General features: G+C 42.3%; 1 protein-coding gene and 1 long non-coding RNA gene across 3 annotated transcripts in view; one reads left to right on the plus strand and one right to left on the minus strand.

Moving 5' to 3' along the window:
- Positions 1-23256, plus strand: part of LOC142845869 (uncharacterized) — a 61613-nt gene that overhangs the window by 12759 nt on the left and 25598 nt on the right. The gene's annotated exons all lie outside the window — the stretch shown is intronic.
- Rora (RAR related orphan receptor A) overlaps positions 3735-23256 on the minus strand; it is a 732627-nt gene continuing 713105 nt past the window's right edge. For both annotated transcript variants that reach the window (XM_075965361.1, XM_075965362.1), the window contains 6 exons: positions 20937-21058; positions 18668-18800; positions 17796-17903; positions 16310-16420; positions 14930-15042; positions 3735-13143 (listed from right to left, as the gene is read on the minus strand). In XM_075965361.1, the coding sequence (XP_075821476.1) occupies positions 12979-13143; positions 14930-15042; positions 16310-16420; positions 17796-17903; positions 18668-18800; positions 20937-21058 (752 nt within the window). In that variant the 3' untranslated portion in view covers positions 3735-12978. The remainder of the gene's footprint in view (positions 13144-14929; positions 15043-16309; positions 16421-17795; positions 17904-18667; positions 18801-20936; positions 21059-23256) is intronic.

The raw sequence follows: 23256 nt of genomic DNA on the forward strand, positions 1-23256 counted from the left end.
GACAATGAGGAATACTGAGAACTCAAGAACAATTGCAGAGGGTTTTGATCCTACTGCACGTACTGGCTTTGGGGGAGCCTAGGCAGTTTGGATGCTCACCTTAGGAGACCTGGATAGAGGTGGGCGGTCCTTGGGCTTCCCACAGGGCAGGGAACCCTGATTGCTCTTCAAGCAGATGAGGGAGGGTGACTTGATCGGGGGAGGGGGAGGGAAATGGGAGGCGGTTGCGGGGAGGAGGCAGAAATCCTTAATAAATAAATAAATTAAAAAAAAAAGTCTCTGAGCATGGGGCCTTTGCACCTGGGGGTGCAGCGTGGGGGTGGGGCTGGCAGAGGGAAGCTTTGGTGTGATTCTTTAGGGGTTCAGGAGACATCTCTTAACAAGATGCCCTTCTTTTACAGCTGTTGTAGGTACAAGATAATTGTCCATGTTTATGGAATACAGTGTGGCATTTTGATAAAAGTGTGTTAGCATCCAAACTAATACGCATCTCCGTCACTTTAAAATTTGCTCATTTATGTTGGGGGATAGTCAAAATCCTCTTCTTTCTTTTGAAATGCATAGTGTATAGTGTTGATGTTCTACAACATTGGCACTTTAGAACTTCACCTCCCTATGTAAGTGTATTTGGGGACCCATTATTAATCTTCTCTATTCTTTTTGTGGGGGAGGGGTTCGAGATAGGGTTCCTCTGTGCAAGAGCTCTGGTTGTTCCAGGCTGGCCTCGAACTCAGATTTGCCTGCCTTTGACTCTTGAGCCCTGGAATTAAGGGTGTTGGCCTCCATGAGAGGCTCTTCTCTTATTGTCTGCTGTTTTACCGGTGGGTCATGTGACCTTAATAGCTTCTTTTGGACTCTGGCATTGACACAACTAGACCAGTCTCCAGTCTTGTGTTCATGAAGAGAAGGTGCCAGTGCTTAGCTGTACTGAGCATAGCAGGGGCCTCCTTGGCACAGGTCTGTTGGGAGAAACTAAGATCTCCATCCCTGCCCACTGATCTGTATGCACATTAGATTTCTACACTGTGAAGCTTCTCAGCTTCATTTTGTTTCAAGTAAAAAAAAGCTTGGTAGGTCCAGGCAGAAACTAAAACACTGTTGTGAGCAGGTCTACGTAATGGCTGCTGCTTTTGCTTTCTTTCCTAGAGTCTATTACTGACCTGACATTTGCTCTCCTTTCTGACTTCCCTATGTGATCATTATGATGAGAATTCTAAGAAATTCTTTTTATGTTCCCATCTAAGTGCTCTCATGGACACCGAGCAAGCAAGTTCAAGAGGCAGAAGTGACTAGAATTATTGTTTTAAGCAGAAGGAATTTTTAGGTATGGATTTGGACAAATCCTAGAGGTGGTGTGACAGATTACAGATTTGAACTTTGTTCCCCATTATCTCTCAATTTCCTGAGACACTAGAAGTGAGCATTTGTAACTGTATGGGGCAGTGTGGTATGACGGCATCATATACATGAGCTTTTCCTTTCCCTTAAGTATTTGGGGATAAAAATATGGAGAATGATTTCCTTATGTGAAGTATGGAATATTTCTTGCTTATAAAAAGATGCTAAAAAAAATAATAAAAAAAGATGCTTAGGCAGTGTAGTGTGTGTGCGCGCATAGAGCAAAACGCCAAGACAGTTGCTTTTATTCTGACTTTAGAATGTTTTAAAATATGATCAGATGTGGCAGTGCTTATGTGTAGTCACAGCTGAAGCAGGAGGATTGCAGTGAGCCCAAGACTAATCTGGGACATACAATGTGTCAAACAAAAACAAAACCAAAGCAAAGGAACAAACTTAAAAAGGGGCCTAGGGAGCTAGTCAGTAAAGCACTTGCTGCTTGAGCATAAGGGTCTGAGTCTGATCCCTAAAATCAACATAAAATTCTGGATGTGGTGGTACACATGTTACTCCATTGCTGGGGAGGCAGGGACAGAGAATCCCTGGGGCTTTCTAGCCAGTCAGCCTAGCCTACTTCATGAGTCTCAGATCCCAGTGAGAGCTCTTGTCTCGATAAAACTAGATGAACAACTCCCAAGGAACACATACATACACTCACATAGACACCCTAAAAGTTACTGTGAATTATTGTTGTACCATAAAAATGGTGTGATACTCATCACATGTTCAATCCATGGTTCACCCTAAAGTAGGTAATCTACTGAAGGTAGGACAGTGGCAGTGCTGGCCAAGGAAGGCGTTGAATCTTTGGTGTCTTTTTAGCCATTGCATCTCAATGGCTTCTGAAGCAATGATCAAAGTATGATGAGCATTCCGGACTTTTCCTTACACTTAGGGTTACCATCCTTAGTCAGACCTGGGTACTTCTTCAAGACAGGACGACTTAGCCCTTTCCAACAGCAACTACTAATCCCTAGCCATCATCTGCAAGTTGATACTTCTTCATGTGCTGTGGTGGCTTGAATTAGAATGGCCCCCATAGGCTCATATATTTGCATGCTCAGTCCCCAGTTGATGAACTGTTTGGGAAGGATTAGGGGGTGTGGCCTTGTAGGAGTACATGTGTCCATGTTGGAGGTTTGTTGCTGGGGGTTGGGCTTTAAGGGTCCAAAAGACCACGGCAGGCCCAGTGTCTCTGCTTGCTGCCCTTGGAACAGGACATAAAGCTTCTGGTTGTTGCTCCAGTGCTATGCCTACCATCTCATGATGGCAATGAGCTAGCCCTATGAAACTGTAAGCAAGCCCCCGACTAAGTGTTTTCTTTTATAAGAGTTGCCTTGGTCCTGGTGCCACTTCACAGAACAGTGATTGAGACATGTTCCCCTGGCTAAGAGGGTGGTTTACACTGTTGTACTATCTATTTTCCCCCTTGCAGAATGGAAGTGAATGCATGTCTTCTTTTTTAATGGTCATATGATCAGTGCTTCTGAGACTTGTAACATCACTAACCACCTGAGCTTTTGAAAATGCAGATTCTGATTTACTAGGTCTTGGGTGGAGTTTGGTGTAACACGAATGGGGGCCTGCTTGTTGTTGGGGTTTTTGTCCCACCCAGCACCCAACTGTTTAGACCCAAAGAAAAATCACACATAGGTCTCCATAAATTATAAGTTGATTGGTCCATTAGCTCTAGCCTCTCACTGGCTAACTCTCACGTCCTGATTAACCCATTTTTCTGATCTATGTTAGCCATGTGGCTCAGTACCTTTTTCAGTGGGGCAGATCACATCCTGCTGCTTCGGTGATCTGGGCAGGAGTGGGAGGAGTCAACTTCTTCCTTCCCAGAATTCTCTTGTTCACCTTGTATTATTTCTACTTCCTGTCTGGTTTTCCCACCTATACTTCCTGCCTGTCCAATCAGAGTTTATTTAAAACATGATTGTCAGAATACAGACAATTCTCCTGCACCAGTTTGGGACTGTTATTTTTTACAATTTATTTTTATTTTATGTGTATGAGTGCCTGCTTGAATATGTGTGTACCATGGGCATTTTTGGTGTCCATGGAGATCAGAATAGAGATGCTCTGGAACTGGAGTTACAGATATTTCTAAGCTACAATATGGGTGCTGGGAATTGAAACCAGATCCTCTTCTAGAGCAGCTAGTGCTCTTAACCACTGAGCCATCTGGAATAGTCCAGGTGGCCCAACTCTTACTGGTCTGTGAGCCTTACTGATTCTCAAGGTTCCCTGGAACACCATTCACAAGAGGGGACAAAGAATTAGAAAAGTATACAGTGTCACTCAGTAAGGAAGGAAGAAATGCAAGACAAGTGTTCCATTAGAAGCTGAAATTTTATTATAGGATAAGAGCACACAAAGCACATCTAAAATTGATGTGTTCAATGCACTTTTAATAAAGGTACTGTAATGTTAAAGGTACAGTTGCTAAGTACAATATAACAACATCCATATTAGAATGAAAATTGGAGTATTTAAAAGACAACATTAAATCTCTCTTTTTTTACAGCTTGTATTTACAAAATGAATCAAAATATTTTTTTTCTTTAAATTCAGGATTCAATAAAATAAACAGCTGGGAATAAGGAGTCTACTACTGTAGAGAGAGGATTGAAAAGAAAACCCAATGTCAGTGAAAAGTGGGATGAGCCTCTAGTAAAGATCATTAGCAAAGGTTTAGGTCCAGACTATGGTTTTTAGGAATCCCATAAATGGCTTGCATTTCTAGTGTGACAGAAAAAGAAGCTTTACATCCTGTACACAAAAGAGACGACATCTTATTTATAGGTTCAGCATCACTGCTTCCAGACTTTACGACGACTTACAGCAGGCCAGGCTTGCTACCTGGAGAGTTATGACATTTGTGTGCTTGATCCTGGAGACCCACACACAATTAGACTCAGCATTTCATGTCCTTTGAAAGGACAATGTGACCTGTAGACTTGGTTATAGAACTGTTAACTGTGTGACTTTGCAGATTTTATCAGCTTTTGCCCAAACACTCCAGTTGGGAAGTGTTTTAATCATGGGCATGCTTGTCATTTTAAACAGTTACCAAATGCTGACATGTGCTGGCCATGTGCAAGTACAAAGAGATGAAAGTTCTACCCTAGGGAAGCTTGGGATACTAAACTGTGCAAAAATCAATCATTTATTCAATCAATCAAACAAACCAACAAAAAAGTTTCAATCTCTCTTCAAGCTAGACAGTTAAGGAATGGCATGATTGCATTAAAAGAGATTTCTCCCTAAATTGTATCAAATTCACTTTAAAAGGTCAGTTATATGCATTAGCTTCCATTAACCACCTGATTACATTTATAATCAAGGGAAGAGCAGTAAAAATGGGAAATGCCCAGAATGGTGGCTAAATATGTATTGTGATGCGTGGGATCCGCTAATTGTGATGTGAGAAGTTATCACCTTCAGTTACAAAAAGTGCAGTAAACAGAAACATTTGCTCTATATTTATAAATTGCTCAAAAATCTTTGCTAAAGATCTTACAAATTCAGTAATATTACAGAACAATTCTAATCAATATTTAAGAAGGCTAATCACATCCTTAGTTAGATATTTGAAGTACAACTTTAACAATGCCAGTCAGTCTTGGGGAAAGAAGTCAAAGAGTTAACAAAGGTTCTCCACTCAGTTCACAGAACTGGTTGCGGTCAAAATAAAGCATCGTCCCTTGTTGAATTTGGAGTGTAGCCCAATGCCTACGTCCATACAGCTTATGACTCAGATGAGGGGAACGGCCTACGGTGCTATCAATCCTCTATGAATATTCTACGTATTATCTATACTAGGAATTAATGCACATTTCAGTCCGGTGCAAATTATAGAGTTCCTCAGTAAGGCGAGAAAGAATTTCTCCACTAAATGAGATTGTTGCTTCAGGGTCAAGGCCTGTCAAATTCTTTTTCAGCTCAGGAGATGCGATATCAAGCTGAGCAACACACTTAAATGGTAACAGTTTTCCATGTCCATATCTATGAACAAACTCACCCAATAGATGTCAAATATCCATACTAAGGACGTAATTTTATCCTAATTAAATACACTCTAGAATAATTTATATAATGATATTATGTATTTAAAGAGAAAAGCATGTCCCAAATCCAGCACTCTGATACAGTTGCCGGTTGGGTACAGGTAGATTATATATATATATATTTATATATGTATATATATACAAATATATAGTTATACTCAGTGAAATTAACAAGACCCAAAGGTGGTTTTGTCTAGGAATAAAAGGGATAATTTTTTTTGTTCACAAAAGTAACTTATCTAGCACCACACATCAGAAAAACACAAAAATAGCACACTCTAGTTCTAAACAGCTATGTCTAAAATAGATTAGATAGTAAAACCAGTATTACACAGCATATTGTGGATTTGATAAACAGATAAATATTTGCACTGAGTAGGCTGTTTATAATATAACATCTTCTTATCTATACAGAACGAAAGCCAGAAAGTTAACTGTATAGAGGTGTGCAGAACAACATTAAATATTATGACTCCAAAGCAGGGGTGAAGGTAAATTTGAAAGAAGAGTAGGAGAGAATGTGTACAGGCCATTACAAGTTCTTAAGTTAATAGTAAATAAGGAATCTGTTGCTTGAGTTGAAGAAAGCAGTAAACAAGAGATTGCATTTACATGCGGATGTCTAAAATTTGTAGCTTTTAAAGTCTATGCACAAAAGTCATTTGTTTTATTGCTTGACATTCAGTTATGGCTAGATTATTTAACCTATTATTTTTTTTTTGTACTTTGGAAACAAGTATATTGTTAAAGGTGCCATAAAAATGGACAACATTGAAAACGGTTTGTAAATAAACCACCCAACACTGCAGTTCTTTACAGATTAAAAGCCTTGTCTGGGGTTTGTCATAAGTTCAATATGTTTAAGCTGGGAAAATATGTTGTAGCTTGAAGCCTCCCATTGGCCCAAACATCCGATACAAAAACACATCTCCACAAAAGGAGCAGCAGACGGTACAAGGTACACTTAAGAAGCAGCCAGCTAATGTCCTACTGTCTAAGACATTCACCACTGTTGCAATGAGATTTCAAACCACTGTGGATGAGCAGAGAATTGAGGATTTGGGAAGATGTGTACAGTACTTACGGAGTGTGTGTGGGTGTGAATTCATATTCACTATATTGCTCAAGAAATTTCTGCATTTACGTATGCAATGTGTTCAGAGATCATCATCTTAGAAGTAGTGACTCCTCCACCCAAGTCATAATGAATGAGAAATACATGAACACCAGAGAGAAGCCAGTTCTGGGAGGACAACGTAATGACATGCATAGCACATACAGCTAACAGCGAGCTGTCTGTCATTAGCTTCTAGAAGGATCAAAGAAAAAGCATAGGACAGCTTATGGGGCAAAACACACTGCATGTAAACAGAGAACACGGATTCTCTACACATCTCTTCCAAACATTCATCTCCACTCTCCACACTAGACCCCTGGGAAAAGGTGGTTTCTATTTGGATCAAATATTCTGTCACCCATTTCCAAGTTAATAAGTGACTGAATAGTGTTTATTGCTCTAAGTTCTGAGGGTGTGTGTGGTTGAACATGCTCTGCCCCCATTCCTGGTGGCTTCCTGGTATGAAGTGACCTTCCTGCTTGTTTAAAAAAAATGATGTTGAGAGTGTCACAAACTGATCACACACATGCGCGCGCGGGCACAGGGATTACACAGAAGTGCGACCAATCACCTCGAAGATATTAGTAGTTGCCCTTCAATTACAAATCAACAGCAATGGGAAGTCCTTATCATCAAATCTGGTGGAAGCAGTCCGTACGTTAGTGTTTAGGGACTAGAAAGAAGACTAGTATGACAGAGAACAGCAGCCCGACAGTATTTGACCGTGGCAGCTGCATTTCTGGGCACACAACTGATCCACAGTACAAGGCTACCCTTGTAGGGTTCTGCATCACAACTCTAGGAGTAAGAGGTGGCCCTGTGGTGGTATGTAAAAAAAGAAAATGTCGTGTGCACATGTATATGTGGATGGAGAGAGAAAAGGAGAGGAGGGAGATTTCTGTCCCCTTCTACACTCAAAACAAGGTATGAGGTAGTACTGTCACCTGATGGACAGGGACAGGTTTCCCATACCAAGTTCTCTTACAGTAATAAGAAGCTATGGAATTCTGCCAAGCACGTATTATGGGGCAGGGGATGCAGGATCATTAGCTCCACTGAGCCTCTCTGACTTTATGGGAAGTGATATATGGAAACAGGAGAAAGGAACTACCTTTCGAACTGTGAAACCCCTACAGCTGGATCGAGGTATGTATGGTCTGTCATGCAGGAACGGACCTGTCTTTAAATGTCAGCTCTTGCAGGAAAACAAACAAAAACAGCTAGGGCTGTGGAATAGGAATTGGTTTGCATAACAGGAGTTTGGTTCTCTTGTGGAGGAGAATATAGTGAAAATCAAAACCCTGTTGTTTTCTAGCTCAGACAGGTTCTCTGTTGCTGCCCATCTCACTGATAGCTCTTACTGCTGGTTTAAAAAGACATCTAATTCTTAACACACAGGATTTGAACTGTTTAAAATTATGTTCCCCGAGATTGCTTTAATTATTAGGGAAACAGTAAACGGGCTGCACTTTGCGCCTTGATTGGTCTGTCACTTCTGAATTCATCTTTTTCATACACACTGGCAGAACTTCACACTGCCTCAGGAGTTGCGAAGTATTTTGAAACACAGAAATTTTGAACGCAAGAAAATGAGACAGTGAAGAGTTCCCACAGACAGACAGACACACATATACACACTTCTCTACAGTTCGCTTGTGCCTCGGAGGGATAGCATTATCATCAGTCTTTTTAATAGTGAGAACACAATTTGTCCCAGTCCACTGGCCACCCTGTTTAAGAGTTTTAGAAGATCCCTGAGCACAGTGTTTCTGACTCTCAGCCCCAACTGGAGACAACAGGGCTCTGTCCTTGACACCAAGATGGATTGTCATTCACAGTAAGTCAATCATAAGGTGCTTTGTTCCCCCTTTCGTTTTCCACCAGTCAGCACAAAGAACTGTCAGAAAATAGCCTTTTATTATTATTATTATTAATTGTTATTTGAAAATAATAGTACTGGAAAGACATGACTCAAACAATCGGGGTCTGAAACAGTGGCTTTAGGCTGATTATCTGGCTGCCTCTTAACAATAACACGTGATTCGATCGACATTCCTTAGCCAAAAACAAAAAGGAAAATAAACCCAAAAACAAACAAAAAACCAAAACAAACCCAACAACTGTACAAATATGTGTTTTTCCCTGAGGGATCAAAGTACACCCGCAAGTGCTCTATGTACAGATATTGCACTAGGTAGGAATTAAAGACGTGTGCAAAAAAGCAACAAGGAGAGACGCTTGCATCCTACTGAAACCTCCTCATCAAGGCTTCTTCTAAGTTGCTTTGCATTTTGGAATGTCGGAACACAAACAGCCATCCCTTAGTCTAAAACTAAAAACACGTACATCTACTATGGCACATTCAATGAAATAAAAAGTTTTCCAAAGACAGATAGGCAAATTCCATCAAGAAAATAATACAAAGTTTGTTTGTTTGTATTTTTTTTTTTAGAAAATTACATTACTTTCTTTCTTTGTTTCACATTACAAAATCTTTTTTTTTCTTTACACAAATCACATTTTATTGCAGGAATATTTCTAGTGCCATCAAATATTTATAGAAGGGTTAAAAAAATAGAAGTCTCTCTAGAGTGGTCCAGACAAGGCTTTGTATAGAATAAATCTTTTTTTCCATCTTCTAGTTTTGATTTATGTATTTTGAATACATTTTCTTTTCCAATGACACTTAGTAGCCTAGAAGCGGTCTAACACACGCATATCATACACACGAAAGCCACACACACACACAGGCAGACACGCTCTTTCCTCCCCTGACCCTCAGCCCACCCCCGTTCACTCACAGAGATCTGGTATCCACTCGCTAAAGAACAACCAAACTTAGAAGCAGTGTCTTAGGTCATGTTTTCCTTAAGTTAGGAAGGGTGAACCAGGATGTGAAAGACTTTGGGGCAAAAAAAAAATTATGGATTTCACACAAATTAAAATTCTGAATGCTTAAAAAAAAAAAAGAAATCCATAGCTTAGTATAGTTTGTGATCTGTCCAAAAAGTGTTTTCAGCCGCACTTTGGACTTCACTGTGGTCAAGGCCAGTTTCTCATAATGTTGCTGGACCATTTGAATATCACAGTAACAATATCCAGATTTTGTACAAAAGCCTCATTTACCTTCTGGAAAAAAAGAGTTATCTGATGGCATTCCAGCAGCTGAGCGTACGATACTGTTCAGTCCCCAGGAGACTGTCGAGTCTTTAAGTTCAGGCAACTTTCATGACATGAACTATTAAGCTTCATAATTCTCTGTCATCGACCACCTTGTGACACCACACAAGGGGTTCTCATGATAAGGAAAAGAAAAATGCCAAAGGTTTTCCATCCTGTTCTTGGCTCCCTGTGACTCTCAACTTAGGTGCAAATTGTCTGTCAGTTGTCCCCTCAGTTTCTCAGAGTGCGTCTGTATGGCTCTGTCCCTGCAATGTCGGAGGATTTTGCTCCGAAAGCCTACTTCTTGTTTTTCTTTCGGGAACACCCGGAAACAGCAGCACCCTGCTCTCTCCTGCTGTGTGGTAAAAGCCACGCCACCACAGCATGGCACTGAGACTGGAGTATCTTGGGTTTGTTTTGTGTTAGGTACATGCAGAATCCTTTCTGGGAAAATGAAGTTCAATGTCACCTTCTCTCTCCCCCTTAGACAAGTTGGGTCAGCTCCCTTATTCACATGCCGACACTGGGATTAGGTTTAGTTGCTCTTTAGTGCGCTAGCACCCGAGGCTGGTCATATGCAGAAAGCTTTGGTTAAAAAGAAGTTAATATACTTTACTAAAACCATCCCCAAATTTAGTAAATCTGAACTTAAGAGAAAAGAAAAATGAAAACCAAACCCAAACCTCACACCATTCCCTCACACAGGAGAAACAACAGAAAAAAAAAGGGGGCAAATAAATAACAAAACTGTACTCTTTTCAGAATATAAATACTATTAATCTTTAAAGGAACTATGCTTAAATAAAATTTTGATTTACCCCTTCTTGCCCAATATAAATATTATATGTTGACAGCTAACCTCTCTATATAAACACATAAAAATTTCTATGCTTGTAAGAAATTTAAGTAAATATCGCTCTCCTGTTTATGGTTAAACCCTTACTCTGTTTTTGAAAAAAAAAATCAGATGTTATTTAGGTTTCGCCCACACATTTCTGTACAAATAATTCCTTCCTACTTCCCAAGTCCCTCAGTAAATAAGGCAGAAAGTCAGTGAAGTTAAAAATCTTGACACGCTCTGGGAGGCTGGCCCGGGTAAACCCATCATAGGGACATCAGCAAGAACAGAAATGCTGGCAAAAACAAGGACCCTAGTGGCAGAAAAGGCTATTGCACGTGTAGGGGTTCATGGAAGCACCCACCTTGTGCCAAGGACGATGTTCCCTTTTCCTCACAGGTAATGCATGATCTTTGATGCCAGACCAGTATCTTGTGGCCAAAGTCATCTTCCAAATGCCTCCTAATTTCTCAAAAGGGAACTCGTTTTAAAGGATTTCTTGATTTTTTTTGTGTGTGTGTCTGTCTCTTTCACTGTGTGTGTGTGTGTGTGTGTGTGTGTGTGTGCTTGCACACACGCACCCACAGAGGCCAATAGGAACACTGATACCTTGGAGCTGGAGTTACAGGCTTTTTTGAGTTGCCCGATCTGGTTGCTGGGTTCCAGGCTTTGGTCCTCTGATAGAGCAATAAGCGTTCTTGATCATTGAGCCATCATCTCTAGTCCCAGGGCACTTGCTTTTAAAATATGCACACCTGTGAACATAAGAATGTTCCTTCCTTCTCCCATTGGGGACTTTTTAAAATGCAAAATTAATCAAGGATACCTCAATACTTCTTACCTGAACACAAAAGCCCAACTATCTTCTAAATATTTAAAAAAATAAATTACAGTCCACAGTCTTCTAGTGAAGATAAATACACAGAAAATGTCTGCAGCTTAGCATCCCCTTTACTCTGAAGGGTGATTTTAAATACGGGAACCAGGTTCAACTCTGTCTCCCTCCCTCTTCGTCCATTGTCTACTCAATACAGACAGCAGCATTCTAGAATCTGGGACAGCTAGTCTAGGATCAGTTTTCTCTGAGATGAATTTTTAGGGCTCCTGATGCTAAGAACATAAGACATTCAATGAATGCAGGGAGTGGGTTTGCTCCACATAGAGTCTTTGGGTCTTTTTTCTAAATAAGATCTACTTTTGTGTTTTTGCTCTCCAATTAATATTCTGGTTACTAATTTGTTGTGAATTCCAAGTTAATACTGTGTCCCTTTGACTACTGAATTGTGTCAAATGAGTCTCCCCTCCTTCACTTCCCCAAAGTGGCATTTTATAAACTTAAAAAACTGCACATATGGTTTAAGCTCACAGCACCAGACACTCCTTGGACTCTGTATGAAGCATAAACAAACCCATTCTTAATTGCATGCAAAACAAAGTATGATTTAGGGAGCAGTCCGTTAATTCCAAATTTCTGGATGGGAAAAAAAATTCAACATGTTGATTTCTGGATATGACCAGCCAGTCTTTAAAAATAATCGTTTTTTTTCTTTCTTTTTTTTTTTTTCCTTTTTGTAAACAGCAGCATAAATACCTCCCGACGTACCTTCCAAGCCTTCTCAGCTAAACTTGTGTTTCTGGTGTACATGCGACACGGCGACAGTGAACACGCTAGCATTTAATTTAAAGAAAACAAAAGGTGCAAAACGGAAAGTGCCTTATCAATTCAACAGGAAAAGCTACGCCAGTCACTACATTTTATATTAATTAAAACAATATATAAACAATATCTCTTTAGCTATATATAGTCTTCATGCCCATTTACCCTGTGTAATATATCCTAATGCTATTGTTGCGAGCGCTGTGGATCCCCTTTTCACGCCATCCCGCTGACCGGCAATAATCGGTGAGAAAAACAAAATCTTCCTTCATGACACAGAAAAGCAAGCTGTGCAAAGTAACGCTGCAACCCCGCGGTGCACACCAGGGTCACCGATTACTGCTGCACTCTGTTGTTACCCGTAAGAGTCTGTGGGCAGTGAGCTATATGAAAAGGGGCTCCTCTGACTGTTGTACCCTCCTCCTGTTAGACGCAGAGGCCAACCGCTCCGGAAGTCGAGACAGAAAAAGGGTCCGTATCTGTAGGCATAGTGGAAATCATATGCATGAGCAAAACAAGTTTAGCTTTTATTGGTTCTGATTGTTTTCCCTCTGTGCCTGAACCCCGATCACCACAAGATGTCTGTGCAGTGTGTTGGCGCTCCAGGGCTGTGCAGGGCCATAGAAAGTGTCTCAGTTAATTTTGTCTTCGTCGTCATTGTTTTAGTTCCTTTTTTAAAATTTTTTTTTCATGTTTTTACTTCAGACGTTCTAGAAGTGCGCAGGTACTACATTTACCCATCGATTTGCATTGCTGGCTCAAATTCTGAAGTGAACAATTCCTTGTATAACGGAGGAAAATGGAGTCGCACAATGTCTGGGTATATTGCTTTAAATGCCATTAGCTTTTCTGTATGTCGTCCACATAAGGCTCTTAACGTAGACACCTTGCATATTAGCTGTAAGCAGGAGAAAGGACAGGATGTCAGGGGAGGGCAGTCATGAGAGGGAAAATCCAAGGACTCAGGGTGAGTGCGGCAACACTGCTCATCATGGTGAGGACACATGTACTTAAGTCTCCCGGTAGGGGCAGGGAGGGCTACGTGGACGGCCTATGTTAGGATGCTTGCAAAACACCAAATGTACCTTGGACATGAATAATTTAACTCAAGGAGGTATTCATTAGCAAATCCTCCCACCCCCCAGTCACTGACGAGGTTCTGGGCTCCTCCATAATCCAGGGTGTACCATCGGGGATCCCTACGACCGCCTCAGTGGGAAAGGAAGAGGTCTGCTGATGGAGAAGTAGGTGAGTGGCAGGCAGGTCCTGTTAGCAAGAGCGCTACCGCTGAGAGCAGTACGCTGTATGCAAAATAAGTGCGAGTCAGTTCTTTTGTTTTTTAAATTATTTATTTTTTATCTCAACTCTCTGTGTGCAAGTATGTATATATAGTATGTGTGTGTGTGTGCAGGTCAGAGGGCAACTTCTGGGAGTCAGTTCTCTCTTCCCACCATGTGGGTCCTAGGGTGTCAAACTCAGATCATCTGGCTAGTGTCTTGAGCCTCTTAGCCATTCACCAGACCGTACGAGTCAATGCTATGGGTGATTTTCCTCTAGAGAAATAGCTGTCTCTATGCTAAAGCCACTCAGGGTCTCAGTGAATGAAAGTCTAGCATCTTAAGGCAACAACAGTGACCTGCAAAGCTGCTTGTAAACTTACTGCACCACACAAGGCAAGGTGTCTCGTGGTTGCAGATCAGAGTAACTGTCTCTAGGGAACTGCTTCACCAGATCTGTCTGCATTCGGGTCCCCTCCATGCTAACGGCCCTCATGGTAGTCTCATGCTTGGGCAGTTGGGCTCTCCCCTTTCCCTCATGCTCACTGACCATGTACAAAACTAAACCCAATTTCTCCACTCTGACCTCCCCAAGCTACCATGGAAACAACGGAAGGAATCAGGTAGGAAACCCAAGCACCAAACATTTCAAATCTTCCTGTACAACACAGCAACTGAGCAAAGAATGGAAGCGGATGCTTTCCTAACATCAGAAGCAACAGCACTGAGAGATATATCATATTTTAGCTGAAAAAGATAATTAGCAAAAATGGAGCCTCATGCTTTTAATACAGCCCAGAAATAGGAAACTGATAAAATACAAAGAAGATTTATTGTTGATAACTAATGAGTTTAAGAGAACCAGTATTGGAATATATAGTTATCTTTTAGTCCTTTTCTGCTTCCTCCGTCTAAATTCAAAGATCCTCCTGGGCAGCATGTTGACCCTGCTCTATGCTTAACTTTAAAGAGCAGGAAGAGGTTCCTGAGAGGGTTCATTCTTTAAGGAAAAAGGTCTTTCTGGGTTGGAGAAGCGGCTCAGTGATTAAGAGCACGTACTGCTCTTGCAGAGGACCAGAGTTCAGTTCCCAGCTCACAACTGCCTGTAACTTCAGTTCCATAGGATCTAACATGCTCTTCTGGTCTCTGTGAGCACCTCCATGCACATGCTCTGCCCATACACATAATTCACATGTAATAATGACGCTTTCCCAGATTGCTGTGTTACTGCAGGAAACTTTGTGATCAGTTACAACAAATACATTTTAACCAGAGTAATGAGTTTTGGCCCAACAGAACTTTCTGAGCGAGTAGCCCATGCTAATACATTCTGGGCTGGTCATGTGACTTATAAAGAGATTTATGCCAGATTATGCAAGATTTATGCCAGGAGATAGTGGACCTTACCTTCGTTAGAATTCCATCTTCTCGGTGGTTCTTCTGTAGGACGTGTTGAAGGGCTAGCTGAATTTTCTGTTGCAGTTTTTCTATTTTTACCTTTTCCTGCAGCCATGAGCGATCTAAACATGGGAAAAAGAAACTCAGTGCCATTCCTTCAACACTGCATCAGACCCTTGTCCCTCCTGACCAAAACACTGGTTCCTGTGCTATGATGTGTGTTCACAGACTCACGGGCCAGTTTCCCTCTTTGAAACTTTGCTTCTGCAGGCTGCCAAGACAATCTCTGACATCTAGGGCAGGGTATTAACTCTTCCAGCTGCATCTTGTCCTGGGATGGCGAGAGGCTGTATTTCTTCTAAAGACCAGCTACATTAGGGCCAGACCCCAGTGACTGCACATGAACCCACAGTGCCCCGCCCTCCCCAAGCTTTTGTGATAATTCTTTTACAGGCACTATCCCACCTGTCCCGCTGGCCTTTCTGCAAAGTTAAATTGCTTTTTAATCCAGGGCAACTCAAACTGTCAGTAGAATTTCAAATGACTTAGGGGCTGTTAATTTAGGAATGTCTTTGTGTGGGAATTCCGAGTACAGGATTGTTCCCCAAGAGGCGATCTACTGGGAAAGTAGGTTGGAGGCAGATAGACTTGTGGATGGCAGTGTTTATAGAGGCACACTGTCTTAGAGACTGGTACCAAGAAGAACAACTGTATTCTATGAACTCCTTTGTCTTGGAATGTGGAGTTAGTACTGGTTAAGATTTATGAAATTATTACTTCTTAAAATTTTTATCTGCATATCATGAGCTCTCTCTCTCTCTCTCTCTCTCTCACACACACACACACACACACACACACACACACACAGAGAGAGAGAGAGAGAGAGAGAGAGAGAGAGAGAGAGAGAGAGAGAGAGGAATTCATGTGTACACACATGTTTGTAGAGGCCTGAGGAGGACATTAGGTGTCTTGTTCTACCACTCCCCACTGTATTCCCTTGAGACAGGGTCTCTCCCTGACTTGGAGCTAGTCTGGCAGTTAGCAAATGCCCTCAGTCCTCCAGTCACTTTCCTAGTGCTAAGGTTGCTCTTACTTGTGTGTAATTCTTTTTTAATGTGGGTGCCGAGATCTGAACTCAGGTCCTAATGTTTGTGTAGCCAGTACTCTTACCCACTGAGTCATCTCTTTAGTCCCATAAGGTCTTTAGAAAAGAGTCGTGTGTGTTTTGTAGAGGGAGTATACTTTGAGAAACTTTTAATTGAATAAGGGTGGCAGCTGCTCTCGGAAGCCCCACAAATATTAGATAATGTGTTAAAAGTCCGGTGCTTGTGAAAACATTCTTTACTGGACATGTCAGAAACTGTTGTGTTTTCGTTTGATTTTTCTTACCTGCTGACATCAGTACAAATGCAGAAAATAATGCGATTTCATCTTCAGTCAGGTGCATAGAACACAAACTCTTCCCAAATTCAAACACAAAGCTAATGAAGTCTTCACAACCTATGATTAAAATAAAGGAAGTTTAGGATGTCGGTGGTTACCCTAGGAGAATATAGAACAAGGTGAAGAGAGATGGGGAAGGTGGAGATGCGATGGGATAGGAAGGGCATTTCTTAGTTGAGTAGTCTGAAGTGTTAAAAGAGAAAATGGCTTAGCCAACAGCACCATCACTAGTAACATCTCCTGGTACCACCATTATCATTACCACCATCATCACAAAGCATCATCTCCACTATCAGTAGTACCCTAACCACCACCATTAACTCCACATCAGGACCCCCCCCCCATCACCTACAGTAATGAGAGAGAACATGTCCTGGGTTCCTATGCAGATAACTACTTGAATAACATTCTTAGCGCTTCCTCGGATTTCAAAACAGCCCTGCGAGGCGCATGCTATCATTAGATTCCCATTTTAGGGCTGAAGAAACGGACACTTAATAGAGATAAATAAAGTACCCACGGCCACAATCTGACATTCAAAGCCAGGTTGTCTGACTTCAGAACCCTTATTTATAACAAACAGGATTAACGGCTACTGGCTAACTGCAATGCCCTACTGACTAGGATACTCAGGTTCATGCTGGTGGTATAATTATTTTAACTATTAATCAAATTGAAAATAATGTGGAAGTCTCCTAAAATAATAATTCAACTCGCCAAAGATGAATTAAGTTTTGTTTCTGTGTTATCAGGTTTGCCAGTTGGTTAGTATTTGTGAATGGTGGAGGGCCGTGCTGCACTTAGGCAAACCTCTTACTGCTCATGGTTAAAATAAGCCAGTCAACACGTCTTGGGTTCTCCTTGTTTTTCCTTAATGGCAACATTCTGATTGTTTAAATTACAGAAACTCAAAAGGACATATTTACGATGCATATCCCATAGTTTTCTTCAGCTTTCCTGGACTTTTTCGATGTTTATATTTCCTTTATGTAAATGGTTAACAGTGAGAGGCCGGGAATGGTGGGCCTTTCCAGTTTTGCTTCATTTTTACATATGAATCATATTCTCTCTAAGTATATTGAACACTTCATTCATTGAAAATCTCATTTACTTGAACCTGGAAGGGGCATTGAGAGGTCATGTGATAACTCCCTCAATGACCGATCTACAAAGAGTTTACATGTGATGTAGATAATAACTCACTCAATGGCTAACCGACAAATGAACTTGAGCTTGCATATGATGTCGACGAGATTATTTGCTGCATGCAGACTGTTTTATAGCAGATAGCTACAGATAGCAAGATAGGTGTATCACCCATTAGTTTAGATTCCAAATAACCAGTTTTATTTTGTGCAACAAGAGCTTTTATCCAGCCACATCCCTGAACATGACCCCCATTTACCGAGCCAACAACATGAAATTTCCTTACCTAAGGATTTGAAGACATCGGGGCCAGCATACTTCCCATCAAAGTACACGGTGTTGTTCTGAGAGTCAAAGGCACGGCACATCCTGATAAACACCACCTCCAGAGAGCCTGCGTGCGAGAGGATTGCTTAGCATCATTCTGATCTCAGTCCCCTGCTGAGGTGCTAACACAGAGGCCTTCCTGAGATGGCACAGTGGCTGAGGCAGGGCTTCTCATGTTATCAGTCACACCAGCCCTCTGTCCACGCGGCAGAAGAAATGAAGACCGACTCACACAGCATTGTAGAGTTTTAAGGTAGCTTGGGAAACATTTTGCATACGGATTTCAACAATCCAGCCTAGCAACGACTCTTTGAGCTCATAAACACCTTCCCAACAGTTCAGTGTGAGGGCCCGAAGAGTGATGCTAAGATTTGGGATGCAAATATTTCCCAGTATAACCTTCCTCCCAGAGAAATAGGAAAATGGAAGCAATGCTTCCTGGGCATCTTTTTAAAAGTATATACACACACACCACCTAAACAAATAACTTGGTATGTATGAATGTTTTGCCTGCATGTATATGTGTGCACCATGTACATGCCTGGTGCCTGAGGTCAGAAGATATTGGATCCCCTGGAACTGTAGCTATGGATGGTGGTGAGCCTCCAGGTGGGTGCTGGGTTCTCTGCAAGAGCAGCCAGCGCTCTTAACCACTGGACCATCTGTATCATTAAAATGCTTTTATAAAAAGGGTTCGGTTTCTGCTAAGCAAACCCTGAGCTCTTATCACTGAGAAAAACGGCTCCGACACCTTCCTTAGCAAGCATTTCTTTAACGAGCAGGAGAAAACAGGCTGGAAGCGACATCAGGATTCACTTGCAGAGCGCGTACCTGCTTTTAGAAGCACAATTTGATCATTTTGACACAGCTCCATAAATCCATCAATGCGTTTGGCAAACTCCACCACATACTGGATAGCTTCTGTAATCTTGATGGCACACAGCTGCCACATCACCTCTCTCTGCTGTGAAGGAGGGAGACACATTAACATAAGACTAGCTGGGAACCCTAGTGCAACTAGCTAGCTTCCTAGTTTGTAAAAAGAAAGCTCTTTGGAAATGGGTTAAGAAAGATTATAGGATTAAAAAAAAATTGTCTCTGTTATTTAGGTTCTAAAAGCCTGCTTCCATATCCTTTCTGCCTCCTGAGATCCCTGGCTTACTGTTTGAAGGCAATTGAATGCGGGTGTTGAAGTGGGGGGGGGGGTAGAAAGTCAGGGGTATTATGAACATGTGGGGCCAACAGCTAAAGACAAGTCAGGAGAGCAATATACATCACTGCTCTAACTTGGGCTCCACAGTAAGTGGAGGATTTTCTTTAAAAAAGCAGCTCATTTGTTTTAGGGAGTTTACCTATTTTTTACGGGTGTGGAAGGAAAGGGGTGTCAAGTACTTTTTTTTTTTTTTTTTGGTCTGTACTTGCTGAGCTAGATGACATCTTTGTTTCACACATTTATACAAATTGTTGTCTATTCGGAAATGACAAAATGACATCAAAACTCTGGAGGCTTCTCAGCCAGTAGGCAACGTCCTATTTCACAAGGCCCGCTAGCTCTCATTGCATTGCTCGCTCTCCTTTGTGGCTTGGGTGATGGGGTGACTCTGTCCTCAGAGGCAGACTAAGGGAGCTGCTGCTCTCCCCACCTTCCCACTCATCACAGCGTCCTGGAGCTTTTGCTTTGCTCATCTGCTCTCCCACTACACCCCGCAGCTTAAGGTTATTTCTAACAGTGTGATGGGGAAAAATCCTGGAGCGGAGTCGCATGAGGACATGGTCCTGATGCTGTCACTGGGTAGCCACAGCCAAGGTATGATGGGTTTCTCCCCAGTAACAGTGAAGGGGAGGATATACCTCCATCACCTCCCCAGTAACAGTGAAGGGGAGGATATACCTCCATCACCTCCCCAGTAACAGTGAAGGGGAGGATATACCTCCATCACCTCCCCAGTAACAGTGAAGGGGAGGATATACCTCCATCACCTCCCCAGTAACAGTGAAGGGGAAATATACCTCCATCACCTCCCCAGTAACAGTGAAGGGGAAATATACCTCCATCACCTCCCCAGTAACAATGAAGGGGAGGATATACCTCCATCACCTCCCCAGTAACAATGAAGGGGAGGATATACCTCCATCACCTCCCCAGTAACAATGAAGGGGAGGATATACCTCCATCACCTCCCCAGTAACAATGAAGGGGAGGATATACCTCCATCACCTCCCCAGTAACAGTGAAGGGGAAATATACCTCCATCATCTCCATGGTCCTTTCCCAGCCAGACTTTCTATCATCACTGGCAAAAGCCATCTCTTCCCAAAGGCAAAATGGATAATTACCATTCCCTTACCTTCAGCTTACCCTCCTACTTTAGTGGCCCATTGGTTGATGTCATAGAGATAAAAGCAAGTAGGGTCACCACCTGCCAGGCTCATCTTCAGTCTTAAACAGTGATAGCCAGACCTTCCCAAACCTCATTCTTCTCCTTTTTTTAAATAAGATTTTTAAGTGTGTATGAACACACAAGCAATCTCTCTCTCTCTCTCTCTCTCTCTCTCTCTCTCTCTCTCTCTCTCTCTCTCCTCCCTCTCCCTCTCCCTCTCCCTCTCTCTCTCTCTCTCTCCTCCCTGATGTGGGTCCTGAGAATCAAATTCAGATTCTTTGAAAGGGTAGCAAGTGCTGCTCTTAAGCACCGAGCCATCTCTCTGGCATCCCAAGCCCTGTTCTTGTCCACAATCCCGAACCAACCCCTCTTTACTCTAGCAGCATTCTTAGACCTCAAAATCTCTTGTGGCATCAGGACAAGTCCTAGCTCACAGAGACTTTTGGGAGCTGCCCAATCTAGTCTCCCACTGGCACACAGAGGGACTTAAAAAACACAATAAAATCCGTTCCAGCTGAACTTTAACATCCTAGTACCCAAGGAAGACAATAAAGCCCTGAGCCTGTGATCAGCTCTGGAGGTAAGGCCCGTAAGCAGAGATTAGAGAGCCGATCGATGCAGGACAATCTGCCTCCAGACTGTTTGTACTCTTGAGTGAATGCCTTCCTCCCCGCTTCTCAGTGCTGTCTCAATGGAAAGAGCAACCCCTCCGACTCTACCTTGTTCTGATAGTTCTCAACCTCCTCCTGCAGGAAGGTCTGCCATGTGATCTGCTGGAGTTCTTCCCGCAAGTACTGGCAGGTTTCCAGGTGCGATTTGGATATGTTCTGCGCAAGGTGTTCTGGGGAGAAAATGGGAGGTGACAACCATGAGCAGGAACCAGCAACTCTTTTGCTTGTGTCATTTGCCTTAAAAAGGCACTCGCAGAAGGCAGTGTGCTGACAAGTCTTGGCTTCTTTTGTGTAGCTAAGCAAGCAAACTGGGAGTCTTCTGTATTTGGGCCCAGGAGTAAGGCTCTGCAAAGCCAACACTAGCTGCATGAAGCCTGTCGGATCCAGAGGCCTTGAGGAGCTTGACCTTGTCTTAGGCTTTCTACCAGTGTCTGGATGAGCACTGAATGAGCTGTAGGCATGACAATGATTGATACCCCCCTTCTTGACTTTTTATGATACTTTTTTTTTCAAAAGTGGCTTTTGAAAAAAATCAGGAAATTAAGTGTATGTGTGTGTATGTGAGTATATATTTAAACTATTTTATTTTTGCACGTGTCCATGTATCGAGTGTTTTCCTTAATTGCTCTCCTCACTCTCTTCCTCCCCAGTGCTGTGCTTACACCATGTCCAGTTTTTTTTTTTCCTTTTTTAAAACATGGTTTCTTAGGGATTGAACTCAGGTCTTCATGCTATAATGACAAGCACTTTATTACTTTATTGATTGAAACATCTCCCCACCCCTGGCATTAATAACAACTGACCATTACCTTTCTTTTTTGGGGGGGGGGTTGTTCAAGAAAGGGTTTCTCTATATAATAGCCCTGTCTGTCCTAGAACTCACTTTGTAGACCAGGCTGGCCTCGAACTCACAGAGATCCACCTGCCTCTGCCTCCCAAGGGCTGGGATTAAAGGCATGCGCCACCACCACCTACACTGGCTTGGACAAGCGTTGCTGAGACATGAACAGACTATGCGTTAGTTTGGTGAAGAGAAAGACCCTGGACCTTGCTACTTCTGAGATGTATGGCCTTGGCAAGTTATTTAATCTTCCTGTACTATGCTTTCCTCCTTGGTAAAATGGGGGGAAATTGTTCATAGGGCTGCTGTGAGAATGGAATGAATCACAGTTAGAAAGGGAGCATCACATCCTGATGCTGTGCAGTTATCTGTACATGTACTGTGTATGAGGGCTTCGGTGATATTAAATATATAGCGAGGATGTCTCTGGTACTGGTCACTGTGGGCATGTGTTGACACACAGGAAGGGAAATTCAGGACCTCAGAGAGAGAGCATGAGGCAAGTCACACCACAAGGTAAAGGCAGTCACTCTCAGGGTAGGGAAAGATCAGGGTTGGTTGAACAGAACTGCAGAATGCTTCTTAGAAAAGGAGGGATACTGTGTTGGACCCAAGAGATGGGCAGGGTTGGCAGGAGTGGTCAGTTGTGTTGGGAAGGAGATGAGTTCTATATACAAGGGCCACTGGATGAAGGAACACATAGGACGTTTGTAAGGGGCAGACAGACTTGATGATGTAACGGGGTTCACCTTCTGAAGAATCTTGGATGTTTAGGATTGAGTTGGGATACGACATAACAATAGGACCAAGCAGAACTCTGCCAGGAAAGCTGAGGTATTAAGATTGCATCTGGGGACAGAGGACAGGCAGTTTTGTACTTGGCATCTTGGGACTTAGAAAGGCTGGACCAAGAGGGCCAGGAATACAGCTGCTAAAATGGAGATAGGAGAGACTGTGTGTGAAGTGGGATGGTAGTCAGTGTTAGAAAACGGAAGGATGACTCACATGTTTAAAAAGCTGGACGTGATAGCACATGTCTGTAACTTGAATTCTTGGGGTAAAGGCAGGCGTATGGCCATGTATTTGAGGATCACCTGTTCTACATAGAAGGTTCTAGGCTAGCATGTCTACATACCAAGATCCTGCCTAAAAAATGTATTGGAAAGAATTGACAGGAGTTTATGAACATCAAATCATACTGAAAAATAACCACATTTCCAGGATCGTGAGTCCACGGCAGGCAAACAGCGACAGAGCATGCGTGCTATAAACATGCCACGGCTTCCTTCAGACAGGAGGACACATGTTTGTGTGGAAACAGCAAGTTCACCTAAATGTAATCTGAAACCAGAGTCTCCTTGGAGACACAGAAACATAATAAATCCTAACAGCCCTATCTGGCAGCACACAGGTACCAAAGCAGCCTGGATAAATAGTGTTTTTTAAAAGATTGAGTGTAAACAAAGAGTGTAAAAGCACTTCAAGGAGACAGACCTGAGGAGAAGTGGAGAAGCCAGCTCATTAAGA

The sequence above is a fragment of the Microtus pennsylvanicus genome, chromosome 3 (assembly GCF_037038515.1).
Source record: "Microtus pennsylvanicus isolate mMicPen1 chromosome 3, mMicPen1.hap1, whole genome shotgun sequence".
NCBI lineage: Eukaryota > Metazoa > Chordata > Mammalia > Rodentia > Cricetidae > Microtus > Microtus pennsylvanicus.